This window comes from Chironomus tepperi, unplaced genomic scaffold (genome assembly GCF_022539635.2).
Source record: "Chironomus tepperi strain 1889 unplaced genomic scaffold, CSIRO-AGI_Ctep_v1 contig_359, whole genome shotgun sequence".
NCBI classification, from domain to species: domain Eukaryota; kingdom Metazoa; phylum Arthropoda; class Insecta; order Diptera; family Chironomidae; genus Chironomus; species Chironomus tepperi.
In genome coordinates, this window is record NW_027226481.1 from 2,171,730 (window position 1) to 2,187,281 (window position 15,552).

The following is a 15,552-nucleotide window of genomic DNA, read 5'->3' on the forward strand; positions in this document are numbered from 1 at the left end:
GTGGCTCATCACTGTCTCTAAGGCATCGCTATGTCGCCGTGTTGAATGTGAAACGCTAAAATGTCGTAAAGATGTCTCGCCGGTGCCGTGACAGCGCCATGGCATCTCTTGTTGACTCCATCCGACTACACAAACTAACAAATTCTTACAAAAATGCCCAAGTTTCTAAATTTCACATGCTCATCTCTAAAGGATCCTCAAGAATACCCTCCAATTTCCACACATCACCCCAAACATTATGTCTTTCCATATCTTCACATCCATCCATGTGTAGTGAAATTTCATATCCTTGTTTTATGTCTTTCATCAATTTACGACAAAAAAAGGAAGAAGCACACACAAAAAAAAAACAAAAGATTAAGACAGCAAGTGAAGGCATATCCTTTTTCTAAAGATGAAATATACAAGATAAGACATTGAGTGATATGGATGAATCTACATGAATATGTATATGTGTGTGTATTTGTGTGGGTTGCCAAAAAAAGCACTCACAAGATGGATTTTGATGAATAATTACCGGAATGATATAGAAAATGTAGAAAACGTGGCTTCTTTTGCCTCTTTTTTTGGATAGCGGATATTCTTAGAGAATGGGAGGGTGATGAAGATTTTGAGATGGTGATTAGTTGGCTGCTGGATGAATTAGTGAATGAATGTTGTTTGCTTCTTTTGGATGAGAAGTTTTTGCTTCAGATTGAGTAAAAATTGTAGTTTGGACTCAGATGCAAAACTTCTGCATCTTTTAAGATTCTAAAATTTTGCATCTTTTTTAGTAATATGTTTTGCATCTTTCGATTTGAATTTTAGCATCTTTTTGAGATATTTGATTGTTTGCATCTTTTGGAGTTGAATTTTTTGCATCTTTCGAGATTCCAAATTTTAAATCAAATTGAATTTTGGTGACTTTTCTTTCAGAGTTTTGCAAATTTTTGCGTCTTTCAAAATTCGATTTTTTGCATCTTTGCATTAAAATAAGCAGTAAATCATCTAATAAATGCGTTCAAATCTCAAATCTCACATCCACAACCAACTCAACGGCCATTTTTATGACAATACCATATCATCGTATAATGTCATATATAATCATTTTAAGGAAGATTCCACTAAACTTATCTCACAACATTACCATACATATTTGTATAATCCATAAGACTATACTTATTAAAGAAATAAATCTTTATAAATGATTACGCAAATAAATGACTTTTGCACGAGTATGAAGGCAGCATAGAGAAGTATAAAATAAAATGAAAATAATTACACAGCATAAGAAGAGAGATGAGAAAGGATAATTCAGATTAAGGATGCTGATACTATTCGTGCATATTATATACACAAACACATCCATTCACAGACTAAGAACCAACATCTAATTAATTTCATTTCCACTTTCCACATACATTTTTCGTCTTGCTTTGCGGATGAAACAAAGATAAAAAAAACTACTGACAAGCTGCGTTAGCATATGCTTTTTTCTGTGTGCTTGTCAGATGAGAACGGATATTTTTTCTGGTAATGTATGAAAGGACATAAATCTTCTGCAATTTATCTTTGCACAGAAATTTATTTCTACTAGTTTTTGAGTATTTTATTCTATCAGATATGCTGTGTTACTGTTGGATGTAGGGAAGTTTTTTTTACTGGAATTTAGACGGAAAATTTTGAATATTTCTTTGGAGGGAATTGCTATTAGTATTGTGAAGGTTTAGATCAGTTTTACTATAACTATGATGGCTGGAACCGAGTTGGCAGAACTCCATGAAGTTCAAATATACTCAAAGACCTTCCAAAATAAAGTTTTGCCAACTTTAGTTTGAATTTGGATAATTTGTGAATTTCATGCGTATAATACGCTTAAGAACTCGATTTTGGTTATCCAACTTGCTATGTTCCTTAATGTATCCACCAATGAGAGAGATGACCAGGTAGACCAGGTGGAGATGGCAAACCTTAGAGAATGTTCGGAAATTTCTAGGGTTCGACAGAAATGTGCATATACATGCATCCATGCACATATAGTATTGACGAACTCTAGAAATTATCTATCGTAATTAGGCTGGGTAAGGGAACGGGATGGGTTTACAATTTCGTCGACATTCTCAACTATGCTGTATATTTAAGATGGACATGCTCTTTTTCTGTTATAACGAAATTATTCGTAAAAACAAGGATACGAAATTTCCAAATGTCTTCTTATTAATTTTGCCACAATATACTGTCCCATCCTAATCAAATAGATAATAATTCATAAAAATGTATCATTCACTTCCATAATTCACACTCCAAAAAAAATCCACATGTAAGTATTTATTTAAAAATATCAGCAAACATTAATGCCATAATATATCTCATATTAATACAGCATATTCAGATGGGTAAAAAAAAAATCTCATCATAATCATCATCACATATTACAACAGGAAATTACAGGAAATTGAAGGTGAAAAGAGAGAACATCATTTCGCTTTATTAAATTGAGGGGTGTTCCAACAGGGAAAAATTATGGAAATTATGAGAAAAAAAAAATCGATGACTTGACAAATCCCATCGGTAAATGTTTCCATCATCAACGTCATAATGGTAAAAATGATGGAATCAAGGGAAACCTTTTTTGATGCGCAGTGTAAACAAGAAAATAAGTAAACATTAAAAATAATGTTATACGATAAAGAATCTCTTGAGGGTTGAGTCATGTTACTTTATTTTTCGCCACACGCCTTGCCTTGCCTTTTTGCCAACTCCATCAAGATGCTAAATTTGTCAAATTCTAAATATACATGATAAAATAAACACATCAAAATGTTCTGAAAAAAGCAAGCAATTTGATAACAACATGATAACAATGAAGGTTGGTTGTTCATTTCTTTCACCTAAGGCAATTCCTTTAGCTTCCTATCCATATTCACCCTTCTTTCTTTTTCCGCGAAACAAATCATGTATAGCATGTTAAACATATTCAAAGTTATTGAAAATATAAGGGAGGAAATGGAAATTGAGGCCAATGAAAAATTTGCAATTGAATAAGAAGTAAAAAGTATTGAAAACTGAGATGTGAAGATTTTTGAAACGCATTTTCAACTGTAAGAATTATTTTGAATCTCAGGAAACTTTTTTGCGTCAGTTGATGCGAAAAATTTTGTTTATTTTAAATTGTTTGTGAATTTTGAAGTAAAAATTAGAAATATTGTGAATTTAAAGCAAATTTTATGGATCAGTTGATTGTTTAGTTACATTTAATAGTGAATTAATATGATATAAAGTTGCAAAAATATGGGAAAATCATCATTGCATGCAAATCAAAGTAAATTGTGAAATTTTCTTTGAAAATTGACAAATTTCAAGTAAATATCTCATTTTAAAGCTATTTGAAGGATTGATGACACAAAATATAAGTAAGTTTATCCAAAAATTCTACTTCCATTCAATCAGATTCGATTAAAAAAATGCAAATACACATCTAAAAAACCAAAACAACCTTCAGCCAAGAAATCAGCCATCAAATTGCCAACAACAGCAATACTTCTCAACTAGCAATATCTACCACTCCCCGACAATTTCATGTCGTATGCTCAATTTAACAAAATTTTCCAAATCAATAAAGAAAAATTTTCTTCATTCTTTCAGTTTTTTTTTTTCAAATAAAGTTAACAAAAGAGACCAATTTGCAAAATGTCGGTAACAGCTGATGAAGCAAGATGATGTCGCAACTGCCAATTTTCAAGTTGTCACTTATCACTATTTGTTGCAAGTGCCTTTCAAGTGCCAAAAAGAGGAGCCACACAGATTCGTATAAATAACAAGTTGATAGAAATGTCAAGGAATAACATGACAGTATCAAACCCCCTTCCGGTGTTTGTGATGATATGAATATGATATAAATATCCAGTTGAAAAAATAGAAATTACATCTATGAATAACTTCCCATCGCTATTTCGGATATCAAAGACATGCTGTGAAATTGAAATTAAGTGAGTGTCGATATAAAAGTCATGATGACAACGGTTATGTAAAAAAGGAATCTATTTTTGAACAGCAGCAAAAAAAATCTCATTCCTTAGTGACGTCAATTGACATTTTACTTAAGCATCAGAGCACGTGTATGGCATACATATATGCAATATGAAAATATTTCACGTTTCATTGCGTTTCATATTGAATTTCCGTAGAGAATATGAGTGGAAAATTCTCAAGAGTCGTTCGTACAAAGTAACCATAGTGAGAAAAAAAAGGTAAAATAGACGTCAATTGTTAAGAATTTTTCGTACGCAAATTACTATAGTGATTTAAGTAAATCTTACCTAATTTAAATGGAATTAACGGATCAGATGGAAATCTTGGACCAAATGCGAATGGATGGAAGCCTTGATGTCGTATTTTACTACGAGGTTCTCTGCAACGCAAAGCATTATTTCTGATAATCTAAATATAAAACTCTCCATAATATAAAATATTTACCTTGGACCGTCAACAGTCACTAGACGATGAGTTGATTTTATCCAAATAGATTTCGAGGAAGCAACAAAAAAAAAATTAAAATTAGCTTTGAGGTAAATTTAATTTTAAGGATTACATACCTTTAATAGCTTTTGAGTACGTTGCTATCTGAACTGGTGTTGTAGATATAACAATTGTAAGCGTAAAACTTTTTCCTATAAAAATACAAGATTGATATTACTGTCAATTTATTTATAGTCAAAGATTAAAATATGTGTTACAAAAAAAGATCCCTTCCATTGGAGTCAATAAAGTCTCATCTTGATTGGGTTCATGTATTGTACATTACATGTATCAAGATAAATAATAAAGGAAGACTGCTGAGAAAGAAGGAAATTCGGGAGGAAATACTAAGGGGTGTTCAAGATGAGGAAAAATTGATTTATCGCCAAAAACATTCCCTAACAATATTTTGTTGCTTATTTATTTTCAATCCACTTCACAATTTCTTTTTGCTGATTGCAAATTTGAGATCATTTCCTTCCCCTCTCATTCCCATCATGCCCAAAAAGACAGTATAAAGTTATCCGATTTTATAGGTCAAATGAGGGATCGAATGAATTTATTTTTTTATTACACACGATTTGAGTATCATAAAAAATTATTTTCACTTTCATAAGTGAATCTGGAGTATGGGAATCGATGATATAATCATTTATTAATTTTGATGCTTTTGAATTTTTATCCTGATTTTTTTTTTTATGAAAAAAGTATTGAATTGAAGCTAGTAAATTATGAATGTTTATTTTATGATGTCGGATAATGCAACTATTTTAAAGGTTAATGAAGCTTGACGTAACATCAGAGGTCGAAGTTGTCTAGGATTTTGTATAGGAAAGTATACTCAATCCGGCTCGACTTCATATTAAATAAGAGTCGATTTTGACAAATGCGATAATTATCTTTAGGAACCAAATCGTTGAAAAGATCCGGAGTTGTATAACTCGATAAACCAGTGTCATCAGGGCTTCTTCGCGTCTTATCGTTAATATGTTGATGCAGTGAACTCGATGTGCTGCTCGTGGAAAGTTTGAAAACAAGGCAAATTTATATAAATGCTTAAAATGTACCAAAAACTAACACTTGTGGCAGGGAGAATGCTCTATATAATAGAGTAAGGCATGGACACGCTCGTGAACATGCTTAGCTGGTATACTTGAAAAGATCAAGCTCTTGAAAGCTTTTAACAGCCTAAAGACAAAATCACGCAATCATAGAACTAAATGATGGAATAACCACAGATTACTTACTATTTTCCCAAAAAATTTGCCTACGTAAAGCTCAAAACCCTAGAATCTCATAAAATAAAACCAAAAATACAATCCTACACACGTGTCTCTAAGCTTTACAGACTTAAATCAGATGACACAATACTCTGTGCTTCTCAGAAACAATTTTAACCATAAATCAATCAACTATAAATATTATCCATAAATAAACCCCACCAAAAAACATATTCATCTTAATCACCCGCACACAAAAAAAAAATCTGATTTACTATCGTTAAAAAAAATAGCACAACACACATTCAAGTTCCTCGTTATGGCGTTTCGGTCATTGTGGGACGATTGGTTGGACTTTTATTAATGAATGTATAACTTTTGTAGCACAATTTGCATTAACATGCTCTAAAACATGAAAAAAGCATTTACCAATAATTAAAAAAATCACAAGCATGTTTTTTAGCAGTTGGTGATCATGTTTGCGTGTGGGAATGTTAAAAAAAGAGATGAAAAATGATTAAAAATTGAGTTTGAAAAAAAAAGGTTATGGAGGATTTTGGATGGAATATGTGAATTTAAAAAGGATTTATGGAACTAGTTGAGTAAATAGTCAATGAAGTACAGTTGGAACTAATTGTATCAACTTAAAACTTCCGGTTAGTGCTAATGGGAAATATCTGAAAGAATCAAGCTAGGTTCAGGTCTGTATAGAGCCGGATTAGTTGAAGCTGGATTAACTGTTACTAAATCGACACCATATGAGATATCAGGTTGATATTCTGTAGCAGCTTGAGCTAGGTCAGTTAAGTCGGTAGCCAACCAAGCCACGCATTCAATTGTAAGCAAATAAATCATATTTCTTGTGATTTTGAGTACAATTTCCTGACAATTAGACTTGAGTCTACTACAATATCCACTCACATATCATTTACAAGTAGATCCCACACCCACTGAAAGTACCTAACCTAAAAACCTCCTACATATTCACTTAACACCAAAAAAGAAATAATTCATCTAAAAGCACATCATGAAAATTCAAAATGTTAATGAAATCAATTAGTGCTTCTGAGTAATTATAATGTCAAAATGATCTCACATCAATTTCCTCACCTCCCATTTTTGTCACATTAGTAGTTATACACAAGACACTAAAAGAGGGAATTTTCATCCCATCCCCTTTCCCATAAGTGAAATCGCAAGAATATAATATAAAATTATATTCATAGTCGTTTGCAAAAGTTAGAAACTAAAATTTATTGTTCATATGATAATGTCTATGGAGAGGTGGATCTGTACATAAAGGAGATACAGATAGTGAGTAAGAGTAGAGAAAATGTGTTGACAGAAGTGTTTATTAAGCGGATGGAGGAATAATTTGTAGCACATGAAGGAAGAGCAAAAAAGAGAGAACTTTAATCATTTCTTATTGCTATGTGCTGGATGCTGTTGTAATATTTCATCACATGAATTATAGTTTTTCTCGTCTATGCGAACGACGATAGGTGGAGGAATTTCCTTCATGGATGGAAAATGTTATTAATATCTTCTTTGAATCTATTATGTATTATATGTGTTGTTAAATGCTATTAATGAAATTTTCATCACATTTATGAGTTTTTTTTGGTAGTTGTAAATTACATTTATTAAATAAAGACATGGTTGATGGGTTGTGTAGTGCATGAATGTGTAACTGAGTAGAGTTATTTCATATTTTATTAGATTTTAAAGGATTTTTGTCACTAAAATTGCCAGAAAATGAAATTTTCACTCAAAGTCAACTTCAATTTACTTTTTTAAAACTTAACGGACTAATTTGAAATTTATTGAAGCTAACTTCACTCTGTAAATTCAAAAGTTAACATATTATTCTTTAAAATCCACAAAAAATCAATTTAAATCCCTTAAATCACTAAAATTTCTAATCCAATTCACTCAACTCCATCCATTTCTACTTCATACATCCTAATTATCACAGCATCAACATAGCAAAGTGACAAAAATTTTCAAAATCATTGAAGTGAATATAATTTTCTAATAATAAATTTTGCATTTCAGTAATGTGCCTAATTAAGACGTATTGCGCTTTATGGTTTTTCATTGCCATATCTATCTAACTACAGATAGTTTTCACTTCCTAATATCAAATGGGTGATGATAATAATGCAAAATTCACACATTATAGAAAATTCCATAGAGACTGAGGAATATGAAAATTATTTCGTTGTGCATGTGAATATAGGTAGTGCCAGTGTGAATGCTTTAAAAGATTTATGACAATGCGATATTACGAAAAATTTTAAAGGATTTACATTCAACGTAATAGAGTTGCTGGCAACAACTGTTTATGCCTGCAGTCATTTAACAAAATAAACGAAAAATTTTTCCCTTATTTTTGCATATATACAGTATAAATTTATTAAATTTTCTATTAACTGCTACTGCTGTTGATATTATCTTTCGCGATATTTTTTTTTTTTTTTTGTGAATCAAACAACAACAGGTGTCCTTAAGTATCTCAATAAAAATCTTTCTCATACATACGTACAAAAATTATGAAACACGCTAGTACCACGACTTTCTCATTTTCATTTATTTCTGTACAAAAAGATGTGGAAAGGTTTTTGAGGGTGATGAGTTGGATGCGATTCTGGAGATGTGAATGATGCGCATATTTTTTTCTTATTCCTTCCTGCATTTTTAGTTGAATTTCACTATTTTAGCTTCTCTTAGTGAGGTTACGCAATTTTTTTTGAGGTTATGCCAATTTTGAGGTTAGGTTTCAATGCACTGGGTTCGTATTCTAGAACTAAATCTAATTTTCAACCCAAAATTCCCCAAAACAACCAAAAATCCATTAACAAGGACAAAAGGACCTCAAACTACAACTTTCCCGCCAAAACTAGTTCCATTAAGGCTTCAAAACCTTCATAGTATAGGTGAACAAGCCAAAAGGTTGCTGAAAAATATTTAATTTAATTCACGACTTTCCTTTCATTCGCATGGCAAACAAATGTCGCGAAAATTAAACATAAAAGACACATGTATACAGTGAGAAGAAGCTATATATGGCATATGATAAGTACACACAATAACGTGGAAAATTTAATTTCACTACCAGTCGTGCATACATGCAGAAAAGATGGCAAAAAAATATTGAAGGCAAATACGGAATTTCAAGTCGATGTGATGTTAAGTCAAACAAATGATATGATGGAAGTTCCTTATAGTGGGGAGAGAAATATGAACAATAATGTATACGAAAATTGCCATTCTCAACATCCACATACATATGACATTGTCATTTGTTTCTTTGAGTGAGCCATAAAGCGGCGAACAAAATAAGAGAAAAATTCTCTTTTGTGTTTTATGCTATATTTACACATAAAAATACAGCACAAATTGTGTACAATATTGCTAAAATGGATGGAGAATAGAAGGAATTGTGAATAAAAGAAGCGAAGAAGAGAAAACAATTCACTTTTAAATTTTTTATTATTGCTTTCATATTTTCCTTCCTTTAAGCACACAAATAACGCATAAGGAGACTTTGACTGAATGAAAATTCGCGTCTTTTGTATTTATAATGTTTGGAGTTTGTCTGTTACGGGTCAATATTGATTGATTATGAATAAATCTGTGTTAAAATGAGTTCTGCTTCAGATTAGGATGCGAATGATCTGCTTCTTAATAAGATTCGAAGGTTCGCTTCACATTTAGATGCGACAATATTGTTCCTCAATGAGATGCGAGAGTTCGGGTTCACAATTTGATGCAAACGTTTTGCTACACTATCAAATGCGAGAGTTTAACTTCGTATTGAGATGCGAAGGTTCTTCTGTATATTTATAAGCATGAGTTCTGGTTCATAAGATGCTAATGGTCTGCTTCACTATTAGACACGGGAATTCTGCTTCCTACCGAGATGCAAAGTTTTTAGCTTCTTATGAGATGCGAAGATTTCTGTTTCTTAATGAAAAGCGAAGATTTCTGCTTCATTATGATATGTGAGGATTCTGCTTCTTGAAGAGATGCAATGGTTTTGGTTCTTAATGAGACGGGAAGTATTCGATTCAAAATTAGATCCGAGAGTTCTACTTCGCTTTGAGATGCGAAAGCTTCTTTAATATTTAGATGCGAGATTTCTGGTTCACAATAAGATGCTAAAGGACTGCTTCACAATTAGATGCAAGATTTCTGCTTCACAATTAGATGCGAATGTTCTGCTTCACAATTAGTTGCAAGAATTCTGCTTCAATTCATAGCATCAATTAAACCAAAAAGAAATTCAAACTCAACACATTGCCATGATTGAACTGAAAAACTCTCTAGTTTCTCTGTCTCAATACAAAATTCAAAGTATGGGTGGTTCATGTATATATAAAGAAGAAGTGTATACAGAAGGCAAACCTTTAATAAACCCGTTGTTTAAAGATCCTTTCTCTCTCTTCCGATTATTGTTGGATGTGCACAATATTTTATGTCTCATACTTTTTTCATCATAAAACAATAAGAAGCATAACAACAACAACAGCAGTAGAATTGTCGACGTCGGGAGAGAAGAAGAAAATGGTAAAAGATTCCTTCTAGGTCTCAGCCATACCATTATGAAGGAAATAAAATAAAAATCGTTGTTGCTGTTTAAATTCAACACAAAATATTTACTGTATTCAAAAATGTTTCATCTTGAGGGTAGAAAAGAAGTTACTGAAATATTAAATCAACAAAAGAAGGAAAAAGAGACAAAAAAACAAAAGTAAATGAAGAGATATACACGGTGAATAAGCAAAAGGATGTTTGAAACTTTTTGGCAACAGAATATAAAAAATCGGAGTTGTCGGGGGGCAAAATGTGGCATAAAGTTTTCGCTTCATCAGGCATCATTTGAACAAAAGCAAAAGAAATACATAATGTAATCCGCAACTGAAGCAGTAAAATGTACAAAAAGCACACAGAAGTAAACCTCCAAAAAAGAAGATAAACGAAAAAGATGCTGAATGTAAAAATTTATGAATAATTTTGACTTTGCAGTCAAACAAACAAGGCAAAAAAGGTAAAGAAGATGAAAATTTTGTTTTGTGTTTTTCATAAATTCATTAATTATTAAACCAAGGACAATATGAGTGGATAGAATATGAGTGGATGCAATATTTATAGTAAGGATTAATAATTTATATCGATTCAATTCTAATGTGAATTATGGGAAGTAGGAAGGATAAAGTTATTGATGAATAATTGAGGATTATTTTGAAAGTTATAAAGATGTGTATGAAGGAGTATCGAGTCAAAATTTGATGTTTTTAGACCTAATCTCCCCTTTATTCAGCAAATATTGGTATGGAAATTCAAGAACAGGTCCACAACATTATTATTTTTTTCTTTTAATACTCAATGTTTGCAGAAACTAAGGTCGTTTTAGAATAGATACAGCATCACACTTGACATTGGTGATTTAACAACTATAGCCAGCTATTGAGACAGCTTTAGACGAAGATTATGAATAACAATTGATCCGTATGGGTGGGAAAGTAAGTAAGGCACTCTAACAACATAAGTTGACTAATCGATCTAGATTCTGGCACCAGCCTGCAATGACTCAGATTTGATGACAGATTCAGTTTATATCTGGATGGAATCACGCCGGGTAGGTGCTGTATTTATGGTTGATTAAGTGAGTTATGCTTGTTGGGGTAAATTCATGTAGTTTCTTGGAAATACATGTAATGTGAGTGACTTTAGAAGATTTCAAAGTTCAAAACGAGTCAAAACCACATCCAAAATTTTCAAAAGCCCTTCTCAATGCGCTCTAGTCAAGTAAGTAATGAAGCACTTCCTTCACAAATTTAAAAATGTTTAAAATTTCCTTAAAGTAACGATAAGAATGAAAATTTCCCTTCACAACGTCTTGTGTAAATATTTGAACAATATTGTATCAGAAAATCAATCACTCTTTACACGTGCATTCTTGTTAATGTGTTTTCCTACCTATGCTTAGTGAGCAAACATAAAACTCATTCATTCCTTCCTCACAATATTGCTGTATTTCTAAAGAGATTTGTAATTTTCGAAAATTTAATGTTTGCTAAAGCATTTCTCACTTGATTTATCCCTTATGCGATGACTTTATTTGATATAAACAGACACAGATGTTAAGCATGATGATATAAATATCATATAAGATCAAGGGAAATTAGATTACGATTAAATTAACAAACAAGGATCATCATGACTGTTTATTTTATATCTACATAGAAATTAAATGAAGGATTAAGCTTTTGCGTGTTGTACAACAATTGATTGATGGATATATCTTGCAAAATTTCTCTTAAACACCAAAGGTAAGGTAATATTTACACAACTGTCCACATCAAAAACAATTTCATGCTGCTTGTGGATTGATTGACTTTTGGATAATGAAGGAAAATAATTGTTAAGGAATGGAAACTTTTGTCTACATTTTGTTGCTTGTATGTGCATTTTGTGCTCTTTTGGGGTTTGGATGATTGGTGATTTTGAGAATGTTTTGCAATTAGTTATGGTAAAGTTGAGCATTAGCGAGGGTAGTCATGGAACACTAAGCGGTAAGAACCAAAAATTGATTTAAATTAATAATAACGGTTTAAATATATTTGAAAATTCAATTGTGGCATTATTGAAATATTATGCATTGAAAGTCGTCCACTAATGACGCCTTAGAATAGTGATGGACAACTAGTGTTCGACGACAGGTCATTTATGTTGTCATAAAATGTTGGAATTTTCATGAACTGTTGTTTCGGACCAGGCAAACCACCAAGGTGTACCAGTCAATATAAAATGTTGTCCTCCACTGCCTTAGAGCAAACTTAGTGGGAACTGAAGTAGCTCAACTTAGAACATTAGTTGGAAACCTGTGTGTCTCAGTACAAATAGAATGTTCCAATGATACAGATTATCGAACGATGTATAGTGACAAATCTACCATTGCTAGAGTAAGGTCTCCGTGGTTGAATAACTTAGCCGTGAAATTAGCAACAGACTCAAAAATCAATAATCATGACTTTTGTGATGAAGTGTGTTCGATTCCCAACAGAGGTCAAACTATTTATCCATCACATCCACTGCCTGTATGCATGTCAATATGACAAGGATTCGCACAGTGTTCATGACATTATAATAACTAAAGGTCAAACTGTGAATATAAATTTCCATAAAATTTCCCCAAGATTTTTCATAACAAAAAAAGAAAAAGAAAACTTTTCAATAAGGAATTTTTCATTCAGTAAATGAGAAAGTACTTGATGCTGTAATTAATTAGTAAAATTAATTTACGTAACATAAAGGAGTGGAGCATTCTCAATTCTAATAATTTCCCTCTTGTTATTTAAACCCTCTTATAAACTTTTATTTTTGAATGTTTACGTAAATGAGAAAAATGTTAATCCTTAAATACCATTAGAGATGCTCATTTTTCCCTCGCACGCACTTTTCATCTCCCCTTTCCTTATTTTTGTCTCAATATGCGTGGATGGGAGCTTTACCTTCTCAAACCATATAGAAAAATTGGATACAAAAAAACACACAAAGCAGAGGAAGTTGCCATAATGATGAAAGATTTTTGGAAAGGATTTGCGCTAAAATTTTATATAATTTTTTTTTCTAGTGCCTCTTACGGCGTTAATAAGATACAAATTAATAATCTGTTGTAGGCGGAATATAAAAAATTAGAATGAGAGCAAACAATATTTTATTAAGACGTGGGCTAAAGACTTACGATTTTGAAGATATTAAGATGAGTTTGTCTTGAAAATACGATGGAAATGCCAACATATATAGGTTGATGTTAATATATATTAAATCATTATGGTGTGTGAGATGGGGATGAATAGGAAAGTGGGGCGAAACTACTAAGAAATTTTGGGTACGATGGGAGAATTTTAAGCAGTTAAGTGACTTCTGTAGAGGAATCGATGAGGCGTTTGGTTCAAATTTGATGTGGTAATTCGAAAAACGTCGGTTCGAATCCTGTTGTTTCCAAATTTACAAGAAATAGATCAAAAACAAGAAGTAAAGCAGGTAATTACTATTCGCTTGCAACCCCTCCGCCCCAACCATTATGTAATTTCCGAATGACTCCTTTCTGGTTTTCCTGATCAATTATGATCCATGACCAATGACCTCGCTTAGACTAACGCCTAAAACCGAATTTATTGCTAGCTGCCACTTGCCAATGTCTAATACCATGTGCAATGTTATTGCTATCCACAATCTCCTTCCCTGAACTCTTTGTCCATCTAGTTGAATTATCTTCTTAGGTCTATCAATTAGTTTGACATCCTTGCCCCAGATGCAATTTCAAAAAATCGATTAAAACGTCAACCAGACCCCCAAATACTTATTTCATCCCTATACACAAAATATAAAGCAACACATGCTGAAACAATTTTCAAATTTAAACAAATTTATTTCTGTAACTTCAACAGTTTTTCTTTCTTTTTCTTATTTTTTTATTGTCAAAAGTTCTATTTTTTCTTATTTTGCTAGCCAAAGGCAATCATCATCGTCCCCTATACACAGCAATCAACAATTCTATTGAATTTACATGACAAAAAAGAATGTCTTGAATGTTAAAGGAAGGAATCTTCCCATGGAAACCGGAAAAAAATCGATTTAAAATGTCTTTCAATATGTCCTTAACATTTATATCCATAATATCCATCCGGAAGTACATCAAAAAAGTTGCCAAAAATTGAAGGAAATTGTGTGTGATTGCTGAAAAATGGAACGATATATATTGTCGGTGGTGGGGTTAGACAATCTTAATGAAATGATATGTATGCATTTTGTGGATATTGAGGAAGTTGTGCCTGTATTTGAGGCATATGAAAGAGTTAAAAGCCAAAAACCTGCTTCACACAAAATAAATAAATAAATAATTTTAAGTAGTGAGAAAATGTTCAAAATGCATTTTGAGGATGCCACATTTTGCAATGAGTCTTGAATGTCTATAGACATAGATTCATATATATATACACACAAATTTTATGTATAAGAAATTGATTTTCAAGCCACACAATATTCCTAATGATGATGCGATTCATACACTTGATTGCAATGGTTTCATCGGCTTTTGTACTTTGTGTGTAATGTATTCACAAACACACACACACACACACACTTATACACACACATTTTGATCTACAGAAATAACTCATAGAGTCGACAACCAGAAAACCTTTCCTCAAGAAACAATTTTCAGTGGTTGAGATAAGTTTGGTTTGGTGTTTTTGACTTTTCATCACTTTTACTTAAATGTATAAATTTTATTTGAATAAGGCATACGGTAAAAGTATTTGATGTGAATGAATCATGATCTTAAAATATTGTGTGTAGGCAGTAATTAAGGTCAGCTTTCATGGAAATACCTGAAATGTACCTTTGTGTGAATATTAGATGACTTCTGACTAAATGAATATGAAATATAAAAGACTTTATAATCCACAGAAACCGAAACACATCCGCAATGGTCGCGAAATATTCTTTTATGCTGTTCTGTCTGCGCTTCTTTTTGAAATATTTAATTTGCTCTTTTAGCTTTGTTTTTGTGGAAATTACTGGGGTGGAGGGATGAATGTGCACTTTGGGTTAGTGTGGAGCTTGAAGTCGATTTGAGATGGTTTTGAGCCAGGCTTCCTGTGCTGATCAAAATTCAGTCACATTGTCAATATTCTGATCCAATCCTGGACAGAGTTTGCAGGACTTTGGAAGTCCAAACTCTTAAAGTTCAAAAAGGCGACTTCATATTCGAGTCCTGCCAAGTTTAGTTTTGGATAATAACAATTCTGGCGATTTTTCCTCC

At 32.1% G+C, this 15,552-nt stretch overlaps 1 protein-coding gene across 2 annotated transcripts in view; it reads right to left on the reverse strand.

Moving 5' to 3' along the window:
* Positions 1 to 15,552, reverse strand: part of RunxB (Runt related B) — a 31,144-nt gene that overhangs the window by 9,870 nt on the left and 5,722 nt on the right. Inside the window, exons 2-4 of one of the 2 annotated variants that reach the window (XM_070646219.1) lie at positions 4,575 to 4,649; positions 4,456 to 4,474; positions 4,299 to 4,390 (exon numbers count right to left, since the gene is read on the reverse strand). In XM_070646219.1, the coding sequence (XP_070502320.1) occupies positions 4,299 to 4,390; positions 4,456 to 4,474; positions 4,575 to 4,649 (186 nt within the window). Of the gene's footprint in view, positions 1 to 4,298; positions 4,412 to 4,455; positions 4,475 to 4,574; positions 4,650 to 15,552 lie in introns of both variants that reach the window. The other variant, XM_070646218.1, reaches the window with a different exon arrangement.